The 20,014-nt window shown below is 38.4% G+C and overlaps 1 protein-coding gene across 3 annotated transcripts; it reads right to left on the minus strand.

Annotated features, from left to right (window-relative positions):
* Positions 1–11,189: 11,189 nt before the first annotated feature.
* Positions 11,190–19,734, minus strand: LOC121257866 (U-box domain-containing protein 32-like). Of its 3 annotated transcripts, XM_041159119.1 has the most exons (10): positions 19,366–19,502; positions 19,058–19,156; positions 18,854–18,975; positions 17,620–17,741; positions 17,212–17,316; positions 15,868–15,995; positions 15,650–15,780; positions 13,602–14,129; positions 12,226–12,975; positions 11,190–11,717 (listed from the first exon to the last, which is right to left on the minus strand). In XM_041159119.1, the coding sequence occupies exons 2-10, from the start codon at positions 19,059–19,061 to the stop codon at positions 11,535–11,537; spliced, it is 2,073 nt and encodes a 690-aa protein (XP_041015053.1). In that variant the 5' UTR covers positions 19,062–19,156; positions 19,366–19,502; the 3' UTR covers positions 11,190–11,534. The 3 variants fall into 3 exon arrangements, with proteins under 3 accessions (XP_041015053.1, XP_041015052.1, XP_041015051.1); XM_041159118.1 differs by lacking the exon at positions 19,058–19,156 and having other exon boundaries at positions 15,650–15,790; positions 15,881–15,995; positions 19,366–19,734; XM_041159117.1 differs by lacking the exon at positions 19,058–19,156 and having other exon boundaries at positions 19,366–19,734.
* Between the last annotated feature and the right edge of the window lie 280 nt (positions 19,735–20,014).

Below are 20,014 nucleotides of genomic sequence, written 5' to 3' on the forward strand. Positions count from 1 at the left end.
ATAAGGTGAAGTTGAAGGTCTCCACCTCTGTCCTCCTTCCCCTATCTGATCTCTTACTGCTATACCCGCCTGCATTTGATGCACTTGCTTGTAAGAACACAAATCAGCCATAGTCAATTCTAAAATTGTTGTAGGGTGTTTAAATTTGTTTTCAAAAACAAAAGTATTTCTCCTTGACCATATTCTATTAAGAATCACTGAAACCTGCTCCAATTGTTTCAAGTCTAACCTCTTGTATAATGTAGACCACAACATCTCAAAATCAGCAAAATTCTTTTGCCATTTCTTAATAGGGCTTGCATCTCCACCCCCACACATATCTGCTGCTGTAAATCAGGTCCACAAAACATGCACCACAGACTCTTCATCCCTTCTACAAATTGTGTATAAACTGCTGTCAATCACTTGTTTTTTAAACAAATTACCTTTAGTAGGTAGAATGTTGTTTAGAGCTTTCCACACCAATTGTTTTAAATTCCCTGAAACCCTCATTTGCCATATCTTTTTCCATTGTTCTTCATCCTTCATGCAGCCTGAAGACTCTCATTGCTTGTCTGTTATACATGAAATCTTCATAATATGCACTATTTACAGTAAACAATCCCTTGGTTGAACCCTTCCAAATAAACCTGTCATGTGTTCCCTTCTTGCTTATTGGAATAGCACGAATTACTTTTGCTTCCTCTTCATTAAAAACAGTTGCAATTACTTCTTTTCTCCACATCTTCTTATTACCATCAATTAATACATCCACTCTTGCTTCAGAATCAAGACTATTGATTGGTGTTTGTACCTAGTATGTGGATGGCCTAGGCAACCACTTGTCTTTCCAAATTCTTATGCATTTTCCATTCCCCACCCGCCACACAAGACCTCTCTTAACCAAATGCAAGCTTGACCAAAGGCTCCTCCAGATGAATGAAGGACAAGATCCCAAGTTTGCCTCCAACAACTCACCATGCTGAAAATACTTATCCTTAAAAATGCAAGACACCGTTGAAGAAGGTTCCTTTAAGAGCCTCCACCCTTTCTTAGCAAGCAAAACTCTATTAAAACAGTTGAGATCTCTAAAGCCTAAGCCTCCCTTTCCTTTCATCACTCCAAGCTTTTCCCAACTTCTCCATGAATGCCTCTCTCAGATCTCTTATGACTCCATCAAAATTGAAACAACATTGCTTCAATTTTCTTCAATAAATTCCTTGGTAATTTGAACACACTCATAGTGTATATAGGTATAGCCTGCAAAACACTTTTAATAAGTATTTCTTTCCATGCAGTGGATAGTAGCTCAGTCTTCCAGCTGTTAATTATCTTCCATATTTTCTCCTTCAGTCCTTTAAAGGAATTATACTTTGACCTTCCCACAATTGTTGGAAGCCCCAAATACTTGTTATAATTATTGCACATCAGCTCGTCAGCCTACTACAAAATGAAATTTCTGGTTGCAACCTTTGTATTAGAACTAAAGAGAATGCTAGTCTTCTGCTTGTTTAAAGTTTGGCCTGAAGCACTTTCATAATGAGCCAAAAGATTATTAACATAGCACCATTCCTCCTATTTAACTCTACAAAATATCACACAATTATCAGCAAATAGTAAATGATTAATCCTTATACATCCCCTTGAAACTGCTACTCCTTTAATGGCCCTTCTGGATTCAGCTTTTTGAAACAAAGAACTAAGGCCCTCAACACAAATAAAAAACAGATATGGAGACAAATGATCACCTTGTCTCAACCCTCTAGTAGGTAAAATAGTCTCTTCTGGTACCCCATTAACAATAACAGAATAACTCACTGATTTAACACACTCCATCACCAATCTTGTCTAGTTCAGCCCAAAACCAAGCTTTAACATCATGGCCTTTAGGTAGTTCCATTCTACCCTATCATAGGCCTTTGACATGTCTAACTTAATGGTCATACTACCTTCTCTTCCCCATTGTCTAGTTTGCATTGTATGGAGTAATTCATAAGATACCATTATGTTATCAGTAATTAGCCTACCAGGTATGAAAGCACTTTGATTCCAAGAAATAACCTTAGCCAAAGCATGCTTCATTCGATTTGCCATAACTTTAGAAATCAGTTTGTAGAAAACGTTACATAAACTAATGGGTCGATATTCATGCATAGAGCTTGGTGAATTTACGTTGCGAATCAAAGCAATATGAGTATGATTGAGATCCCTTAGCATCTTCCCATTCTTCAAAAAATCCACAACTGCTTTGGTAACTTCACTTCCTACTATCTCCCAGTGATCTTGATAGAACCCTACACCAAAACCATCAGGGCCAGGAGATAAAGGGCACATCTACTGAAGAGGTGCTGCTACTTCCTTATTAGAAAATTCTCTATCTAAAATCCCTCTCATGTCATATGTGATCCTCTCCTCTACCCCATAAAGGCATTGATCAATGCACATTACTAAAGGATTAGTAGATTTCAACACGTTTGAAAAATGGTTCCAAAAGCCAGCTACAATTTCACCCTTCTCAGTCAAAACCTTTCCCTTAGCATCTAGTACCCTTTTTATTGTGTTCTTCTTTCTTCTTTGGTTCACACAAGCATGATAAAATTTAGTATTTCTATCCCCTCATTCTAACTAATGTCTTTTGGCTCTTTGCTTCCATCTAGTATCTTCTTGATTCAACAAAAAACCAAGCTCATTTTGCAGCCTTTTCTATTCTACCATGTTTTTTAGGCCCTCATTCCTTTGTAGTTGACTCAACAACTTTGTCTTCTCTCTAATTGTAGTTGTTCTTTCTTGTACAAAATTTCTACTCCATTTCTGAAGACCCCTTCTACACCCTTCTAACTTTCCTTGCACCATTTCTACCCCATTCTGTCTAACACCCCCTTTCTGCCACTCAGTTGCAACAATAGCACTGCAACCTTTCTCTTAATCCAATTGGCCTCATAATTAAAATGAAACTGACTTCTTCTAACAATTCTTCTCTCATGCAAACAATCCAACACAATAGGTATATGATCTAAGCATAATGTAGTCAATGTTTCCATAGCTCTATACAACCTCTCATTGGTAAACAATACATCCTCATGAAGATTTCACCAGGTGAATTTATCCCCTCTCCATCCTAGATCAAATAAATTCTCATCTTCCAAAACTCATCTAAACATACCCATTAGATTCTCTCTTCTTGGCCTTCCACCCATTTTCTCATCATTCGTCAAGACTTCATTGAAGTCTCCAATCACACACCATTCCCTTTCTTCTGGCCTAAAAGAACCCAACAAACTCCATGCCTCTCTTCTCAGATTAGCCTCAGGTTGGCCATAAAAAACATGTTAACAGCCAGTTAGAATTGCTCTCCTCATCCTTAGCCATCACTTTCATGTCTCTGTGAATAGTTAACCAACTCAAGTTGATCTTGTTGTTTCCACAACAGCATCAAACCCCCACTTCTCCCCACAACTTCCACCACAGTACACCCTTCAAACCTAAGTCTTCTTGCAACTGCTTGAGCATGAACATAGGACAACTTAGTCTCCATTAAGAAGAGCACATGGGGCACTTTTTCCTTTACTAAACAGCAAAGGCTTTGAACTGTTTGGGGTTCCCAAGCCCCCGACAGTTCTAAGTTAATATTTTCATAATGTTTGGCAGGGCTGACCAGTCGCCACTGCCAAATCCATAGAAAAATCATCATGTCTTTGCACTTCCTTACTACGAGTCTTCTTAATTCTCTCTGTGGATGAAAACACCTCAACACTACCCTCCAAGCACCTCTTTTTACTAGATAAACTCAAAGATTGATCAGAAGGGGACACACCTTTTTCACGGGCTCGTTGCATCCACCTGCCACCTCCTTTCTACTACTTTAAAATCTGAGGTGATGCCGATAGTGAACAGGCCCATTAAGTAGCACATGGCCCTGAATGAACCCATCCCCTTCCCCTGGCCCATCATGACCCATTATGTTGTCTCTACCTTCCCGCCCACTATCCTCTAATGTTTTCTTTGAGAAGTCGTTATTTGGGAAGTTAGCTTTTGAACCTTTTGAAATCCTCTCCATGATCTCCTATCTATCCCTATTTGAAATGAAACTACATGTTTCGCCCTCTAACTTCACAACTCTCATCCCTCTCTTAACAGCTTCCAAAATTATCCCTTGATTCTCAGCCTTTCCTTCATTGGAATCACCACCATTATTCCCTTTTTGCCCCTGATCATAATTCTTCACCAACCACCCCTGAGCTGTATTGTCGACGGATCCCCTCCACCTCACCTCCCTCCTTTCTAGTCTCAGCCTCCTTCTTCCACCCCCCATTACCACTATATTCTGCATCTGACATGAATGAAGATGACCTGTGTTTCACATTACCATTTGCACGAAGCCATGAGCCAAATTGTAAGCTTTTGTTTGCCTCAACACCCAATCCTCCCTTACCAGACGTGTATCCTTTCTCCCCATGCACTAACCATCCACAGTTAAAGTAGATTTTAGGTAGCTTTTCGTATTTGAAATGTACCCACGCCCTCTGTCCCTGCAAGTTAATGAATTGCCCCTAGCAATGGCCTTCTGCAAAGGCATCTCCACCTTCATTCTCAAAAAGTTCCCCCATCCAATCCCATCATCCTCCACATCCACTTCTATAACACGACCAACTGAACTTCCTACCTGCCAACCACACTCATTCGTCATCTGTCCCAAAGGTAGATTATGAATTTGAATCCAAAAAACTTCATATTCAAACTTAATCTTCCCCGGTTGCAAAACTCCGTCATATGGTGAGATAAAAAACAAAACATTGTCAAACAACCAAGGTTCTCCTTCGAGAATCTTCTACTTGTTAGCATGTGTCACGAAAGTAATCACGAACACATTCTTCTCCATTTCCTGAAAAACGGCACGCTTGCTTATTCTCTAATTCCTCGTTATTGTGTTAGCAATAACGTTTTTTCCAACGAAACACTCTCAACAGACCTTCCCAATAAGACCCCTCTCACCCTTTTTCTAAACCTCCTCCCCATTCCCAGCAGGAAAATCTATAGTAACATCCTCCTCCTCCGTCAAACGGAGGTGCCTCCACATATCCTCTATACCCTTCATCATCACTCACTCATCCCACCTCACCTGGAACTCAACTAGGCTTCACAGAAGAAACTTGTTTTCTACACCACCTCTAGAGTCCATGAGAGTCTTACTAGAGAGGAGACCCTCTTTTATGAGGATCAAATATTTCTTTTTGAAGAATTTTTCTTAACTCTTAAAAACTCTTTGAGCTTTTCAAAACTAATTTCAGATTGTTCAAATTATTATTATTATTTAATAAAATGGCTAATGTGATATTTTTGTGCCAGGTGTAAGATTCAGTTAGATTGCCAATTTGACGTGTATTGATCAAGGTTTTTAATATCATTCTGTTTTGACTGAAATTGTTGGAATTTTTCGTATTGAAACAGTAGCCAGTATATTTTAGGTAAATGTTCCGTTTTGGGTTAAATTCCAGTCATTTCGAGATATTTATGCATTTCGGTTTGGAATGAATGTTAACGGCATTTTGGTAAATTTCTTGAAACATTAGGATGAATTTGACATTTTCTATTTCCTTTTCACCTACTCAGAGAGGCTGGCAAGCTATGATGAAGGCAAACATGAAAGATAGTTGTAATTTTTTATTTCTTTTTCACCTACCCACATGGTAGGGGTGGGTAGCTGGGGCCCGCACTCCACTAAGCAGCCCCGTTCGCCCCACCTCGCAATGAAAATACCCTAGCAGAGGCAGGCTGACCCCACATTACTTAAGTATGACTATTGTATTGTATTGACATCCTATATAAAGGTTTTTCTAAAAGGCTAAGACAATCTAAAATACAACTCTAATGAGTTTAAATTCTTTTCGTATTTATAAATTTTAATTTAAAATTTTAATTATATTATAATTTGAGTTCAAAAAAATATTTTTGGACTCAAAAATAGTTTTTAGACCCAATGGGTCAAGGGTAAGTATTGGTCTGGGCGGGGGGCCGAACATATAAGATTTTCAACCCTACCCCCAGCAGTTGGGCGAGGGGGCCCATTGAAAACCCTTCCCCAGAATGGTGCGAGGTGGGGTGCGGATAAGGGTTCACCCCACCTCGCATCATGCAGGTATCACCCCTACCACACAGAGGCTTTCATGAAGGCAAATTATCTCCAATTTTTTAAATGAATCTAATCCCTAATCTCTCTCCTAAGTCCTACACGTAGATTAAGCATTATCATCTTAGTGAACAATTGGATCATTTTTTTTTCTTCAATAACACTTTTTAAGATTTGGATTAAAAAAGTATTATTGAAGTATTTTCGAATATAATTTATATATATATATAATTATTTTATCTATATTATAGACTATCCCGAAATGATATATCAAAACGGTACTGATATCAAAATATTTCGTTCCAATACCTCAATCAATACGTTCACCAAAACTATGTTCAAAACTTTTGTATTGATGCCACTTGACAATCTTACCCATGGATCTAATGAGAGTTGAATGGAAAGAGTCAATTAAAATGCTAAAATTAAAAACTCAAGAACTTTCTTGGCCTACCCTGCCCTAACTCCTATCTCTTTCTTATCCAATATTGGATAAATGCCATCCTTCACTAAAGTGAAGAGCAATCAGCTATGCACTCAAATCGCTTGTTATATACATTAGGGGTGGGCTCCGACTCCGACTCCGACAAAAGTTGGAGCCGAATTTCCCCTCCGACTCCGACTCCGAATGTAGTCGGAGTCCGATTCCGATCGGAGGTCGGAGCTCCAAACTCCGATTGGAACTCCGACTGAAGTTCGGAGGGAGTTCCGAACGGAGGTCGGAGCTCCGATTCCGAACAAAATTTTCGAACTCAATTTCGGAAATTTTGTTCTTTTTTTATTATTATTTAAATTTTATTGTTCAATTTCGTTTCAGATAGTGAGCAACATATATATTTTTTTTTAAAAGTGAACGATCTACAAATATTTGGTTTATTCAAGAGTTTTCAATAATTTAAATATTCGTTCTGATTTTGTTACTGAATTTTGATTATATCTTTAATTTGTTTTATGTCCGCCTGAAATTTAGCATTAAAAGTGCTCATGACTCATGAGTTGAAAATTACACAAATTTAAAATTTTATAAAAAAGAATGATGGTACGAATTTCTATAATTCGATTAATTTCAGTTGGATAATAAATTCTAAACGTTTGAGAGAGGATGGATAAGTACTAATAGAAATTATAGAATAAAGAGTACTTATCTCACGTCTTTACTCGGGATATAACTACATAAATATAACTATATAAATAGTTTAAAAAGAAAATAACATGTATGATGTAGCCATAAGTTATAACAGTCTCATTTATAACGTAATAACAATATGACTCAATCTTGAAATATAACTACATAAAAATTAAACACGGATTTCACTCAAATACTTTTTGTTCCATTGGTCATGCCTGAAATGAAGATAGAAAGTAGCAATCAATAGATGAAAAAAAATTGATAATAAAAAATTGAATACGGTAAAAGAATAATTTGATTCTTACCAAGAAATGAGGTTCTCTCAACTCCATCCCAATTCTCAAGTAGCGTCTGTTCCAGACTCTCAATCATCGGTAATTATGTTAGGGTTCACAATTAGATCTATAAAATCATAAAAAGTAGAAGTTAGAAACATTAAAAATAATTAAATCATCATTTAAAAGCATATAAACTTACCCGATTCAAGCCTATAGCTCTCGGCATCAACGCCAACGGTATCTAGTCCAATAGGCATTTCACTTATCCAATTATGTGTGCAAACGAGGGCATCCACGGTTGACGGTGACAATGAACTCCGATAAGCATCCAACACGAGATCTCCAGTGCTAAATGCCGACTCTGAGGCAACCGTAGTGACAGGAATGGCTAGCACATCTCGGGCCACACGGGAAAGGACTGGATACTTGGTGGAATTAACTTTCCACCAAGTTAATAGCTGAAATACATCACTAGGTGCCTCGACAGCTTCCATAAAATATCGTTCAACCTCAGATATACAATGCATAATATTCCTTGTTGACATGAGTTGATGATACTGTCGTATAATACGATTGCCTCTAACCCCTACAGATGGGTCAGTATCACCTGAGGAAACTGTCAATCCTGTCGGCCTCGAATGTGAGGAGCTACCAACTGCGGATGAAGGCTGAGCACTAGTACTGTAGTGATGATATAAGTCATCAACATCACTTTTTAGCAATCTAATAAACTCTGCAGCCTTCACTGCCATGAGGACGGAATTTACCCAAAATTCTAGAACGACCAACTTAACTCGGGGGTCAAGGATCACAGCCACAAATAGCAATTTATTTATCTTCTCAATATTCCCCCAATATTTATCATATTTGATCTTCATCCTCGTAGCCATAGCAGATAACAATCCAGCAGAGTCAGTACAACTATTTTCCAACTGGAAGTGAAGCTCCGAGAGCTCGCTGAAAAATGAGTTCGCAGTCGTATATTTGGATCCAGATAGCCGCATGGTTATCTCATAAAAAGTTCTTAAAAATTCAACAAAATAACTCACACTGGTCCAATCATGTGCGTTTGGCGCACCGAGCCCCTGTCCTGCTGGCTCCAACAAAGCATACCTCAGGCCCCCATCCTCGACTCCATCCGCTCAAATGCTTTTTGGTACTTTTCTGCCACATCCAACATCATGTATGTAGAATTCCATCGAGTTGGAACGTCCAAGCACAGCATACTAGAACATTCAATCTTCAGATCTTCTGCTATTGCCTTAAACTTGGCAAGCCTTTGAGGGAAACCCCTCACATATCGTACAATGTTGTGGACTCGGGTTATGGAATCATGAACCTCTTTTAATCCCTCAACAACTATGAGGTTAATGATATGAGCACAACATCGAACGTGAATAAACTCGTGGGCCCGAATGACATCATCTCTCACCGTCGTGTTCCGCTTAAATCAATTAATTGCTGTTTCATTCGCACTGGCATTGTCAACTGTAATACACAGCACTTTTCGAATTCCCCAGTCCTTTAAACAATCATCCATTTTCGCCCCAATGGATGCACCTTTATGATCCACAATTTCTTTAAAATCAATAATTTTTTTATGCAAAATCCACTCACTGTCAATGTAGTGTGCTGTGATACACATGTAGCAGACATTCTGTATGGAAGTCCATGTGTCAGTCGTAAAAGACACTCTCTGGCCAGTGGTAATAAACATCTTCCTCATCTCCTCCTTGTCCTTCGCATGCCTCTTCATACAATCTCACATCACTGTATACCGTGATGGAATGGGAAATTGTGGCTCAACAAAATTTAGAAACTTTCGAAAGCCTCTTTTCTCGACTGTGGTAAATGGCATCTCATCAGTAATTATCATCTCTGCAATCATGTCCCTCAACATCTTCTCACTGTATTGAGGGATGACCAATTTCTTAGTCTGTGTACCATCAGTGGCTGTAGAAGTTTGGTAACTGAGATTGGTCTTATCAGTGGCTTGCAATCCCTTCGCTATCTTATAAAGTTGACAACCATTTAGATGTGCTATTAACACACTGGTACCTTACTTCTTCGAATGGCATCTACAAAGTGATCCACAGTAATGACATCTTGCTACTGGGTTCGCAATTTCACCAAGAATTTTGGTGAAATGCTCCCATGTCCACGACCTCTTTTTAGAAGGTCGTGGTGGTTGATCTTGCTCAATGGGCATCTCCTCCTCTTCGTTGAACATATCCTCATCCTCTATATCAACTGGGAGTGGAAAATAAACTAGGCTATTATATTATACAATAGGACATATATTATTGTATCATAATTATATCGAGGTTCGGTTGATGTGCGCTCGACTCAGCGAAACCCATCTAGAGAGGTTCGCTCGACTTGCGCTCGAAGTGGCGCTCGAGCAGAACCCATCCAGAGAGGTTCGCTCGACGTGCGCTCGACGTTCGCTCGAGCAGAAACCATCCAGAGAGGTTCGCTCGACGTGCGCTCGAAGTGGCGCTCGAGCAGAATCCATCCAGAGAGGTTCGCTCGACGTGCGCTCGAGCAGAATCCATCCAGAGAGGTTCGCTCGACCTGCGCTCGACGTGGCGCTTGAGCAGAACTCTTCTAGAGAGGTTCGCTCGACTTCAGCTTGACATATCGCTCGAGCCAATGTTCAATACAACGTGCGCTCGACTTGCGCTCGACACCTCGCTCGAGCGCAAGTCTGCAATACAATGTAAAATTCAGGGTTTTGAGCGCCGTGTTGGGACTATATTGAATATTCAATACAACCAATTCACAAGAATCACAACTGCTGGCTCCAATTCATAAGAGACGTGCTTGAATTAAATTTAGGGCTCATAAATTTAGAGCTCACCGTAGGTGGAAGCTGAACAGAGGAGCAACGAGGAACGGCGGCACGGAGGAGCAACGACGAACGGCGGCACGCTGGCAAGAAAGACACAAGACGTGAGGACGGCTTCACAGTTCACTGGTTCAGTCACTGGGACGGGAGACGCGAGAGAGAAGGGAGAAGGAAGAAGAACTAAAGAAGGAAGAAGAAGAACTGAATAAGGAAGAAGAAGGGGGGGAACGTATGAAGAAGGAAGACATATGAAACGACGCCGTTCCATATTAAGTGGAACGGTGTCGTTCAATAATTTTTTTTTAAACCCAGCTGTAAAACGACGTCGTTTTACAGCTGGGTTTAAAAAAAAATTTCGGAGTTGGAGTTGGAGCTACAAGGAGCTCCGACTCCGACTCCGACTCCGAATAACTATTCGGAGCTACTCCGAATTCCGACTCCGAATTCCAACAACTCCGACTCTGTCAGAGTCGGCGTCGGAGCGGAGGTCAGACGGAGTCGGAATTTTCAAAATTTTGCACACTCCTAATATACATCACTGCGAGTCGAAACATTGGTGGTATATAAGTCGAAACATTGGTAGTATATAATTTAAGGCCTCGTTCTTTTGGTTACACAGATAAATAAGATGAGATAAAAGTTTAATAAGATATTATTAAAATATAAATTTTTAATATTATTTTTATTTTAAAATTTGAAAAATTGAATTATTTATTATATTTTATATAGAAATTTAAAAAAATTGTAATGACTATACAATGAGATAGTTTTGTTAGTATAACCAAACAAGGCCTAAATCTGCATCAACACTACACCTGTATTATTTTATTTCCAGCTTCCATATTATAAATAAAACAGTGGAAAGTACATTTTGCACTCTCAAGCTGCTACTATTTTTTTTTTTTTTTTTTACTTTGTTTGAACCTTAAACCGTCAAAACTGTCAATTTACACCTCAAATTACCACTTTTGACAATGTGCACTCTCAATTTATGTCTTACTATTCAAATCTAATGAAAAAAGATGCAGCACGTACCATCTTGACAGTCAAACCATGAGCGAGGTGAAAATTGTCAAAAAATAGTGTTTGAGGTACAGATTGATGGTTTTGATAGTTTATAGGGCAAACTGAAAATATTGATATTTCCTCTAAAACATAAAAGTGGATAAGAAATCATAATCGTTGCTGCCACTCTAGAATTGCATTTTGAAGGGCATAATTAGGGACTAGGTCACAGTGTTGAAGCTTGAGATTTGTCATGGGCGAAGTGTTGTGGCCGCTTTCGAACCATCCTCTTATTGCCTCCGATTCGTATGTGTACCCATCTGCGGCGATTTGTGGATCTGTCATGACTTCCTGCAAAGTTACAATAGTCATGGTCATGAGATAAGCCTATCTATAAATATAAAATGTATGTCAATATATATGTAAGTCAATATAAGCCTATAAAATGTATGTATGTATGTATGACATATATGTATATATGTATGTATACATGAGTTAGTCATGGGATGGGTCTTAAACTTATTCTACTCATCATAGCCAAAATGCATGCAATTTCCTCCAACTAACACGACTTTCAAAGCTCCATCACTATCAATCACAGCGCAATCAAAATAGAAAAGGGTACTCTCATCAATGAAAAAGGCAAGAACAGACTGGTTTACTTCTACTTTCTACTATACAAGTGAAATGACAGGTGCACCCACTTCGATACAAGGCAGCATGTAGCAACTGCTGATAGCATATTGCAGAAGAGTGGCCCAAGGCTTTTGTAACAACAGATAAGTTGCTCTCCAGTTAATGAAAGATGAGTAGTTCCAATAAAATACACAATTGTGTGTGTGTGATGCTAGATTCTTACCTGATAAATGGGACACATAAAGTTGGATGGAATCTTGCCATTCTTCTTAGAAACCAAGCATGATGCTGAGGCAATGCATGAAGCTCTCATTTGCTCAAGAAGACTCCATATCTCGGACAGGTCTGGCCGATTCAACTGGTTCGTCTCACAGCACCTCAATCCCAGCTGAGCCAACTTTTTGGCTTGCTTAAGGGGCCAATCCCCAGCGGAAACATCCAACACTGCCTCCAGATTTTCATTTTCTAGTGCACATTCCACATCCTTCAATATTCTCAAAATTGGTCTCCCAGTTAAAAGTCTTAATAAAATAAGACCAAATGAGTAAACATCTGACACTGGCGTAAGCTTTCCAGTCTCAAGGTAATCTGGATCCATATACAGGGAGGTTTCCTCCGGGTTATTACATAATTGGTTGGTGTGAGGTGGATGTCCATTTTGTGGGACCATGCGGAAGATGCCTAAGTCACAAAGTTTACAAACAAAATTGGCATCAAGGAGGACCTTACTAGGTTTTAGATTCCCATGGATGATATGGGGCTTGTTGGAGTGAAGGAAGATAAGGGTAGAGCATATGTCAGCAGCAATCTTTGTACGAATTTGCCATGGAAGGGGGCAAGTATTGCCTTTGCAGGCAAGACGATCTTTGAGACTGCCATTTTCTACATGTTCATAGACAAGTGACCTAGATTCGGGACAAGTTCCAATTAGTGTTAGTAGGTTTGGATGCCTCACCCTGCTCAAAAGCTCAACCTGGAATTCAACCAACAGAAGAAACTGAAGGAAAATCAACTGAAACAAATTGATTAAGTAAATATAATGGATGATTTATGTTCATGTCTCAAAGTCAAACAAATATAATGGTAGAGATTTCATAATTACCAACATTCTAGTGCTTATAAAAAATAAAAACACCAGCATTCTAGCACCTGGGATAACACAAAAATCACCTTGATCATTTCTTCCTCATTGACCTTTTTATGTTTAAATTTTCTTAATTCTAGTCTCGTATTACAGTTGATTTTGTTCAGTATTTGATATAATCTTTGGAAAATCATTATACGAAATTTTCTAAATATTATTTTTCATCACCACAGGACGAGAGAAACTGAGATAACATTTGAATAATGCAACCCCTTTGGATTAGCAAAGTCACTAATCCATAGATTCAAGCTCATGTGGTAGGAGCCAATGTATCAAAATGCAACATGACATGCCCACGTGTTCAGTGACCTAAACCTACAAATTACCCCAAAAGACAAGTTAATTCTTGTTTTCAGAGGTCAAAGCCATGAATATGATGTTCAGCCTTTAGTGCACCGATATTAGTTGGATTTCAGTAAAGTAAAAATGTTTAAAAAATGTTTATAAAAATTTACCTCATTTTGGAAGTCCAACTGGCTTTGACAGCCATAGGAGGGCAACATCTTTATAGCAACATGAATATGGCGAAGAATTCCTTTATAAACACTTCCATATCTTCCTTCTGCAATCTTCCAGGATGGATCAAAATTTTGAGTTGCTTCATTGATCTCCATGAAAGAGAATGCAGGGATTTGTACACTGCAGAAGCTTGGAACTTCCCCATTTAACACTCTCCTCAGTTTTTGGAGCCCTGTTACTGCATTTCCATTCTCTATGCGCAGCTTATCCCTTTTTTCCTTAAAACTTATCAAGAGCTTCACAGCTGAGATGATCTTCTCCTCTAACTCCTTCACAATACTATGGGACTCTTCAAGCTGGGCCTCAAGTATTGATTTTTGGTCCTGCACCATCTGGAGTTCTTTCAAGAATTTATCCTGCTGATTCCTCATCCTTTCAACTTCTTGCTTTTCTCTTGCCAGCGCTTCCTCTATCTCTTTCCTTTGGCTCGTCTCTGTTGCGCATAAATTTTCTAATGCTTTGGCCTATAAAAATGTACAATTATCACAAAAGTTGTTAGTCCAAATAGTAATTGACCTATGATATGCATAAAACTGATGCCAGCATGCATTCATTCACTCGTACTCATTTTTTGTTCAAATTGTACCAGCAAGATGATCTTACTGCCACTGCTTCTTTCCTATTATTATTATTATCATTGTTATTATTCTTATTATTACTACTACTATGATAATCATGGTAGGGCAGGTGGTGATGGGTGTTATCGATGTTAGGAAGGGAAAGGACAGGGATAGGAAATTAAACTCAACTAAGCTGTTTGGGGACAAAAGAGCTAAAAAGTTTTGAATATCATTGAAACACATTGACCACAGTTCACTGCTACCCTAGTGAATTGCGATAAAGATCGCCAACCCAAAACATGGTACCTCCTATTTTAGTTACCATTGCAGAGAGTGAATATTTCTTATTTTCTCCCTTATTTATTAGTAACTGAAGAAAAGGCACATAAGTACAACAAAAATTTTATAGATTATGAAGCTTTTGGATAAAAAATTAGGCTTCAGTACATCATAGCTTCAAGACAAGTGATCTACATGGTTATAATTATTCCTACCCAAAATGAACCATGATTAAGGTAAGAACCATATTACCTTCCGTAATCACATTAGTTTACAATTTTATAGCACAAGATGAGGCTTCTAGAGTATAGAGAGGTGGCTTTGGCAAGTTGATAAACCCAAAAGGTTAAACTTTTAGCCATTCCCTCCACCAAGAATGGAGGTAAGGCATTCGCTCATCAGTTCATGGTTCAATCAAACCACAAGAGGTTCAAGAAGCGCCATTTGCCTCATTGTATACAAATGTTTATTTTCAGAAAAGTATAATTCATAACAATGTAAACCAAGTTTGAGAGACCTAACTTCGAGAAAAAAGAAGAAATACTCCCCCCCACCCCCTCCCCCCCCAAAAAAAAAAGCCACAAAAAATTCATTGGTGAAAATTTTTTTTGCCTTGCATCTAGCCTCCATGGCATTGTCTTCTTCTTTCCATCACTTAGCTACCTCTTCAAATTGTTTCTGTTTTGATCTCTTGACATCTCTACTGGCTTGTTCTAGTCTAGAATAAAATTCAATAGTCGCTTGTCTTTGAGACTTTTCCTCCTACAAAATTCATTATCCATTAAATATCAAAATAATGTTTTAAATGGTAAAAGGTGTTTACCACTGACTTGAATGAATATATGAAAATTGGAGCTGGACAGTATATATATGCCTTAAGGACCAAGAATGTTCTCCTGAGTTCTTCTGTGGTAAATGAAATTCTATCATATACTCCATTCTTACCCAACCCTACAGAAACTAAAGTTCAAAGAAGACCATATTCATGGCTTTTCTTCTTATGTATAAGAATCTACAGATGTAAGGTTTCCCACATAAAAAATAAAAAAATAAAATCTTTAATGATGCCAATCGAGTAATGGCGATGCATATTGAAATCATCTCAAGAAGTATGCATTAGCGTGAAGGTGAATCATCTTCTCTACCTCGTCCGTCAACCACAGGGCCAACTTCGAAGTGCCTACCACCCTGTTAGTGGATGAACTTGAACATACTGACCACTGGGAACTTAAGCTTCTCGATATTTTTTCCAGTTCATTACCATCTCCCTCTGCATCTGCATAGCACTGTGATAAAGTTATGCTCTCTTATACTCCACAGAGAACTTGTTGATCTAAGGCAAAACTATCAGGTTAGTGCGCACCCAGAAATCTCACCTCATTGGTGAGAGATTCTGATACTGAGTTCTGCAATTGCTCATTTTCTATATCTGAACCCAGAAGCAGCAATGGAGAGGCAATCTCCAAATCAACACTATCTTTGCTGCCTCCCCTGTTTCCAAATTCTTGTCATATAAGTAGCAATGATGAAATGTTTCTTTAAGAGATGATGGATAATGCTTTTGTTTTCTAGAAAATTAAAAAATGTTCAAGGAAGCTGTACTACTGCTTGCACTAGGGACACGGAAAACTAAAGATATGGATATTTAAATTTCCCCACGTGGTCTGTTATCTATTTATTTATCCATTTCTGGGTTAGAAGGAAAATGTGTTAGTACAATACAAGATGAGCTGTATTCTGTGTCCTTGTCATATCAATGATTAGTTCTCCGCATATGTTTCAAGCCTGAAAATTGAGAGCCAAATTTGGAACCATAAGAAGGAAAATAAAATTATCCAAAGTGAGTAGATTCCAAACACCACGTGTGTTAATGCATGCATTATTGACAAAGGTGTGAGACATGTATGTGGTGCTCATCCAGGTGCATTCAATTAGTTCAAGCCATAAAAGAGAGGTTTTCAGTGTATAGATACTGCCTACGTGACTAGAACTTCCATAGATCAATTGTGCAATGCCCCAAGGGAAGAACCAAGCCACATCTGGGCTTACACTCCAAAAAGATAGTCAATAGTACAATTGAAGCACCATTGAAATGATTATAGAGAAAAAAAATCCCCTTCCCAAGCAAAGAGGGACCGGAACTCCACACACCACTTACCTACACTCACTACTCTGTAGATATCACAGTCTCTCCCCCCCCCCCCCCCCCCCCCCCCCCCCCAAAAAAAAAAAAAATTCTGGCGTCCTTGTCGAGTCATTTCATCATGGGTGGCACAACTCAAGTTCCACAGTTTTTGTCAGGATTGGCTCTCAAACCATTTGTAATGCACCAAGGGAAAGCCCAAGCCACATCTGGGCCCATACTCCAAAAGGACTAATCAATGGTACAATTGAAGCCCCAATGGAATCATTATAAAGAGCAATAATTTCTCCCTCCCAAGTAATGTGAGATCCTAAACACCACTTACACTGAGTACTAAATATGAGGTATCAAATCAACTTAGTGCTATATTGAGCCTACCAATAGCTCAAGAATCAGCCTGATCATCCCAAAGATTGATAGAGAGAGGTGAGATTCAAAGAGTTAAATCTGTAAAATTAAAAAATGTTAATAAATCAACCAAGATTGAAAACTCCGCTAAGAATTTCAAAACTCATAATGTCAACTACTTTCCAGTACATTGCCAAAAATGATAATGCAAATTACCTAGTGTATATGAGGCGACCCTTGCAAACAAACCAAATATGACAGGAAATCGGAGCTCGTTGGCAAACAAAGAATGCTTTTTTGGACTTTAGCTCTGACAGTTCCCTGCGGTCTCAACAACATGAACCAATTAGTAAAACACATTTGCAGGATGGCATTGACACAATTCTATAACTCATCATAGAACATGAACCAATTAGGAATTTTTTTTTTATTCCACCAATTCACATCATCTTCAGCAAATGTAATTTAAAATTTTACAAACATCACCACTAGAGAACACCTATACATGCATGTTTTAAAAAGATCCACAATGATAGAAAAAAGAAATCCATCAATTTCACTAAAAATGATTTGCAGCATCATGGTGACAGTAAACCATAATTAATTATAATGAGTGGTTCATACTCTGAGTAGTGATTTTCTGCTGCTCCTCCCATGACAAGCCATCTAATATTGTGAGCAGCAATAGTGTCTACAATACCTTTCTCGACCTTATTCATCTCAATCCATATTTTATCTGCCTCTACCTGCAATTACATGTGATAGATGTATTATGAACATTCATTAAATCCCACATTGATTGGATAGATTGTGAGGGCACTCTATACAGGTTCTAGATCCCATATTGGGCATTTATGAGGTGGAACTAGATTTTATAAGCAATTCCAGCTAACTCCAAATGTAATTATGAGTGTCCTTTTTCTAGTATAATACAGATGTGGTTCCCTTGGATAGTGGTAAATGGTATCAGAGCAACTATAGTAACACCAAGTGGTGCCGAGACACTGCAGTGTGTGGTGTGCTCATAAGCAATTTGAAAAATGTAATCATTAATCACTGTGTTTCATATTGTTTTTTAAGAGACCTATTAATCAGTCCTCATGTCAACAATCCATTTTCATGGCAGAGCATTTGGTGGACAAAGGTTCCATCAAGAGCAGCCGTTTTTACATAGACAGCCACACTTGGGAAGATTCTCACAATAAATAATTAGGGAAGAAACACGTTCATGATTGACTAGTGTTGCATGTCTAAAAGAAGTGGGGACTCCATTGATCATCTCATTCTTCATTGTGATATTGCTAGTGCACTGTAGAATGACTTCTTTAGGCCGGTTGGATTGGTTTGGGTCATGCCTAGAAGAATTGAGGAGCTTTTTTATTCTTGGAGAAGACAAGGTAGCAGCGAACAAATTGCAGCAATATGGAAGATGGTCCCTATTTGCCTCATTTGGTGTATTTGGAACGAGAGAAATAATATAACCTTCAAGGACCGCGAGAAGATGATGGAGGAGCTCCAGAATTTCTTTATCAATGCTCAGGCCAAATGAAGATTGGCCCTCGAGTGCAAAGGCAAAAGTGAGCTTCTCATCCTTTGGATGGTATCTATAGACTTAAATGGTGTCAACTTGCACGAATTTTAGTATGTTTTTCCCCTTCTAGATGGGAGTTTCTCTTGTGTACATGAGTGGCACCTTTTGTGCTTATCTAGAAAGACTTATTATAATAAAAAATAAAAAAAACTATTAATTAAGCAAAAAAGAAAAACTTAATGCCGATGAACACAGTCGTTATAAGTAATCAATGTAAACCCTTTTTGGTAACTAAACTAAAAATTAAAACATCAAAGAAAACAATACCCCAGCTTGCACAAGAAGGAGAAGATATTGATCTAGAAGTTCATGCTGCTTTTGATGCTCAACTTCCCATAATTCCTCACAGATCGGTTGTTTAAGCCTTTTTGCAGAAAAATTTAAATCCGCTGCATATAATAATAAAAATAGTGAAGAATCAGGACATTGAAATTATAAGATATATGATCAAAGCTATCAAATAAGACTTACCCATAATAGAGACATTTAAATAAGAACCAGCGACAGTGTCTATAAATCAGCTGAAGTGCAGCAAAAAGTTGTCTGTGTGTGTGGACTAGTATACCAAACCTAAAGGAATCGCAAAGCAAAAATAAATACCAGTGGGATCTAAATCTGATATCACTAACGTGCATATTTAATCATAAAAAATATAGTAATACATAAATAACGTGTTAACCACGGCATCAAAGACAGAATTGAGCTCCCAGCAACCACAGAGGACCTCTAGGAAAGCAATATTCAACATCCAGATCAGTTCGCAGAGCAAAGACACTCACTCGGTTCAACTACGTGCTCAGGCTGGTGAACATGGAGCACGCAAATCTTCTTGCCCACAAAGTTCTGCACGGCCCAAAACAGCGTTGTTTTGCTCTCCTCCACATTCTTCCCCACCGCAACAACTATAGTCTCTTCCACGTCGAATTCTCGCTCCTCTTCAATCTCCTCAACGCTACCCATCCGCAAGCACAGTTTGATGGCTCTGTATTTGGTCGAAATTTGGGGTTTGGCTATCAAAACAAGCGACTCGGTGAGTCAATGAATTGTCGGTCAGAGTCGTGAACTCGCTACCAAGACTCGTAAGCTTTCTTGTCAGTATTTTTTTTTTTTTTTTAAAGCTTTCTTGCAAGCTTGTGTGGATTGAGAGTTCGTAGAATTTAAAAGCACTTTCTATTCTTTTAAATTTTAATTACTTCTTTAGTTTTTAAGAAAAATTTGGAAAGTTCTCTTAATCACGAAGTAAAAATAAACGTGACCAAAAAGTAGATGGAACTTGAAAGAAAGGGGGCAACATTTATGCGGCATAGTATTTCCTTCATAAAAATTAAAAAAAGAAAAAGGTCTCATTTGACAATTATAGTTTCTTCTTTCATGATGTATAGGTTGGATGTAAGTATGCTCATTAGGCGAGAAAAGCGTTTGAGGCAA

The sequence above is a fragment of the Juglans microcarpa x Juglans regia genome, chromosome 3S, assembly GCF_004785595.1.
Source record: "Juglans microcarpa x Juglans regia isolate MS1-56 chromosome 3S, Jm3101_v1.0, whole genome shotgun sequence".
Taxonomy (NCBI): domain Eukaryota; kingdom Viridiplantae; phylum Streptophyta; class Magnoliopsida; order Fagales; family Juglandaceae; genus Juglans; species Juglans microcarpa x Juglans regia.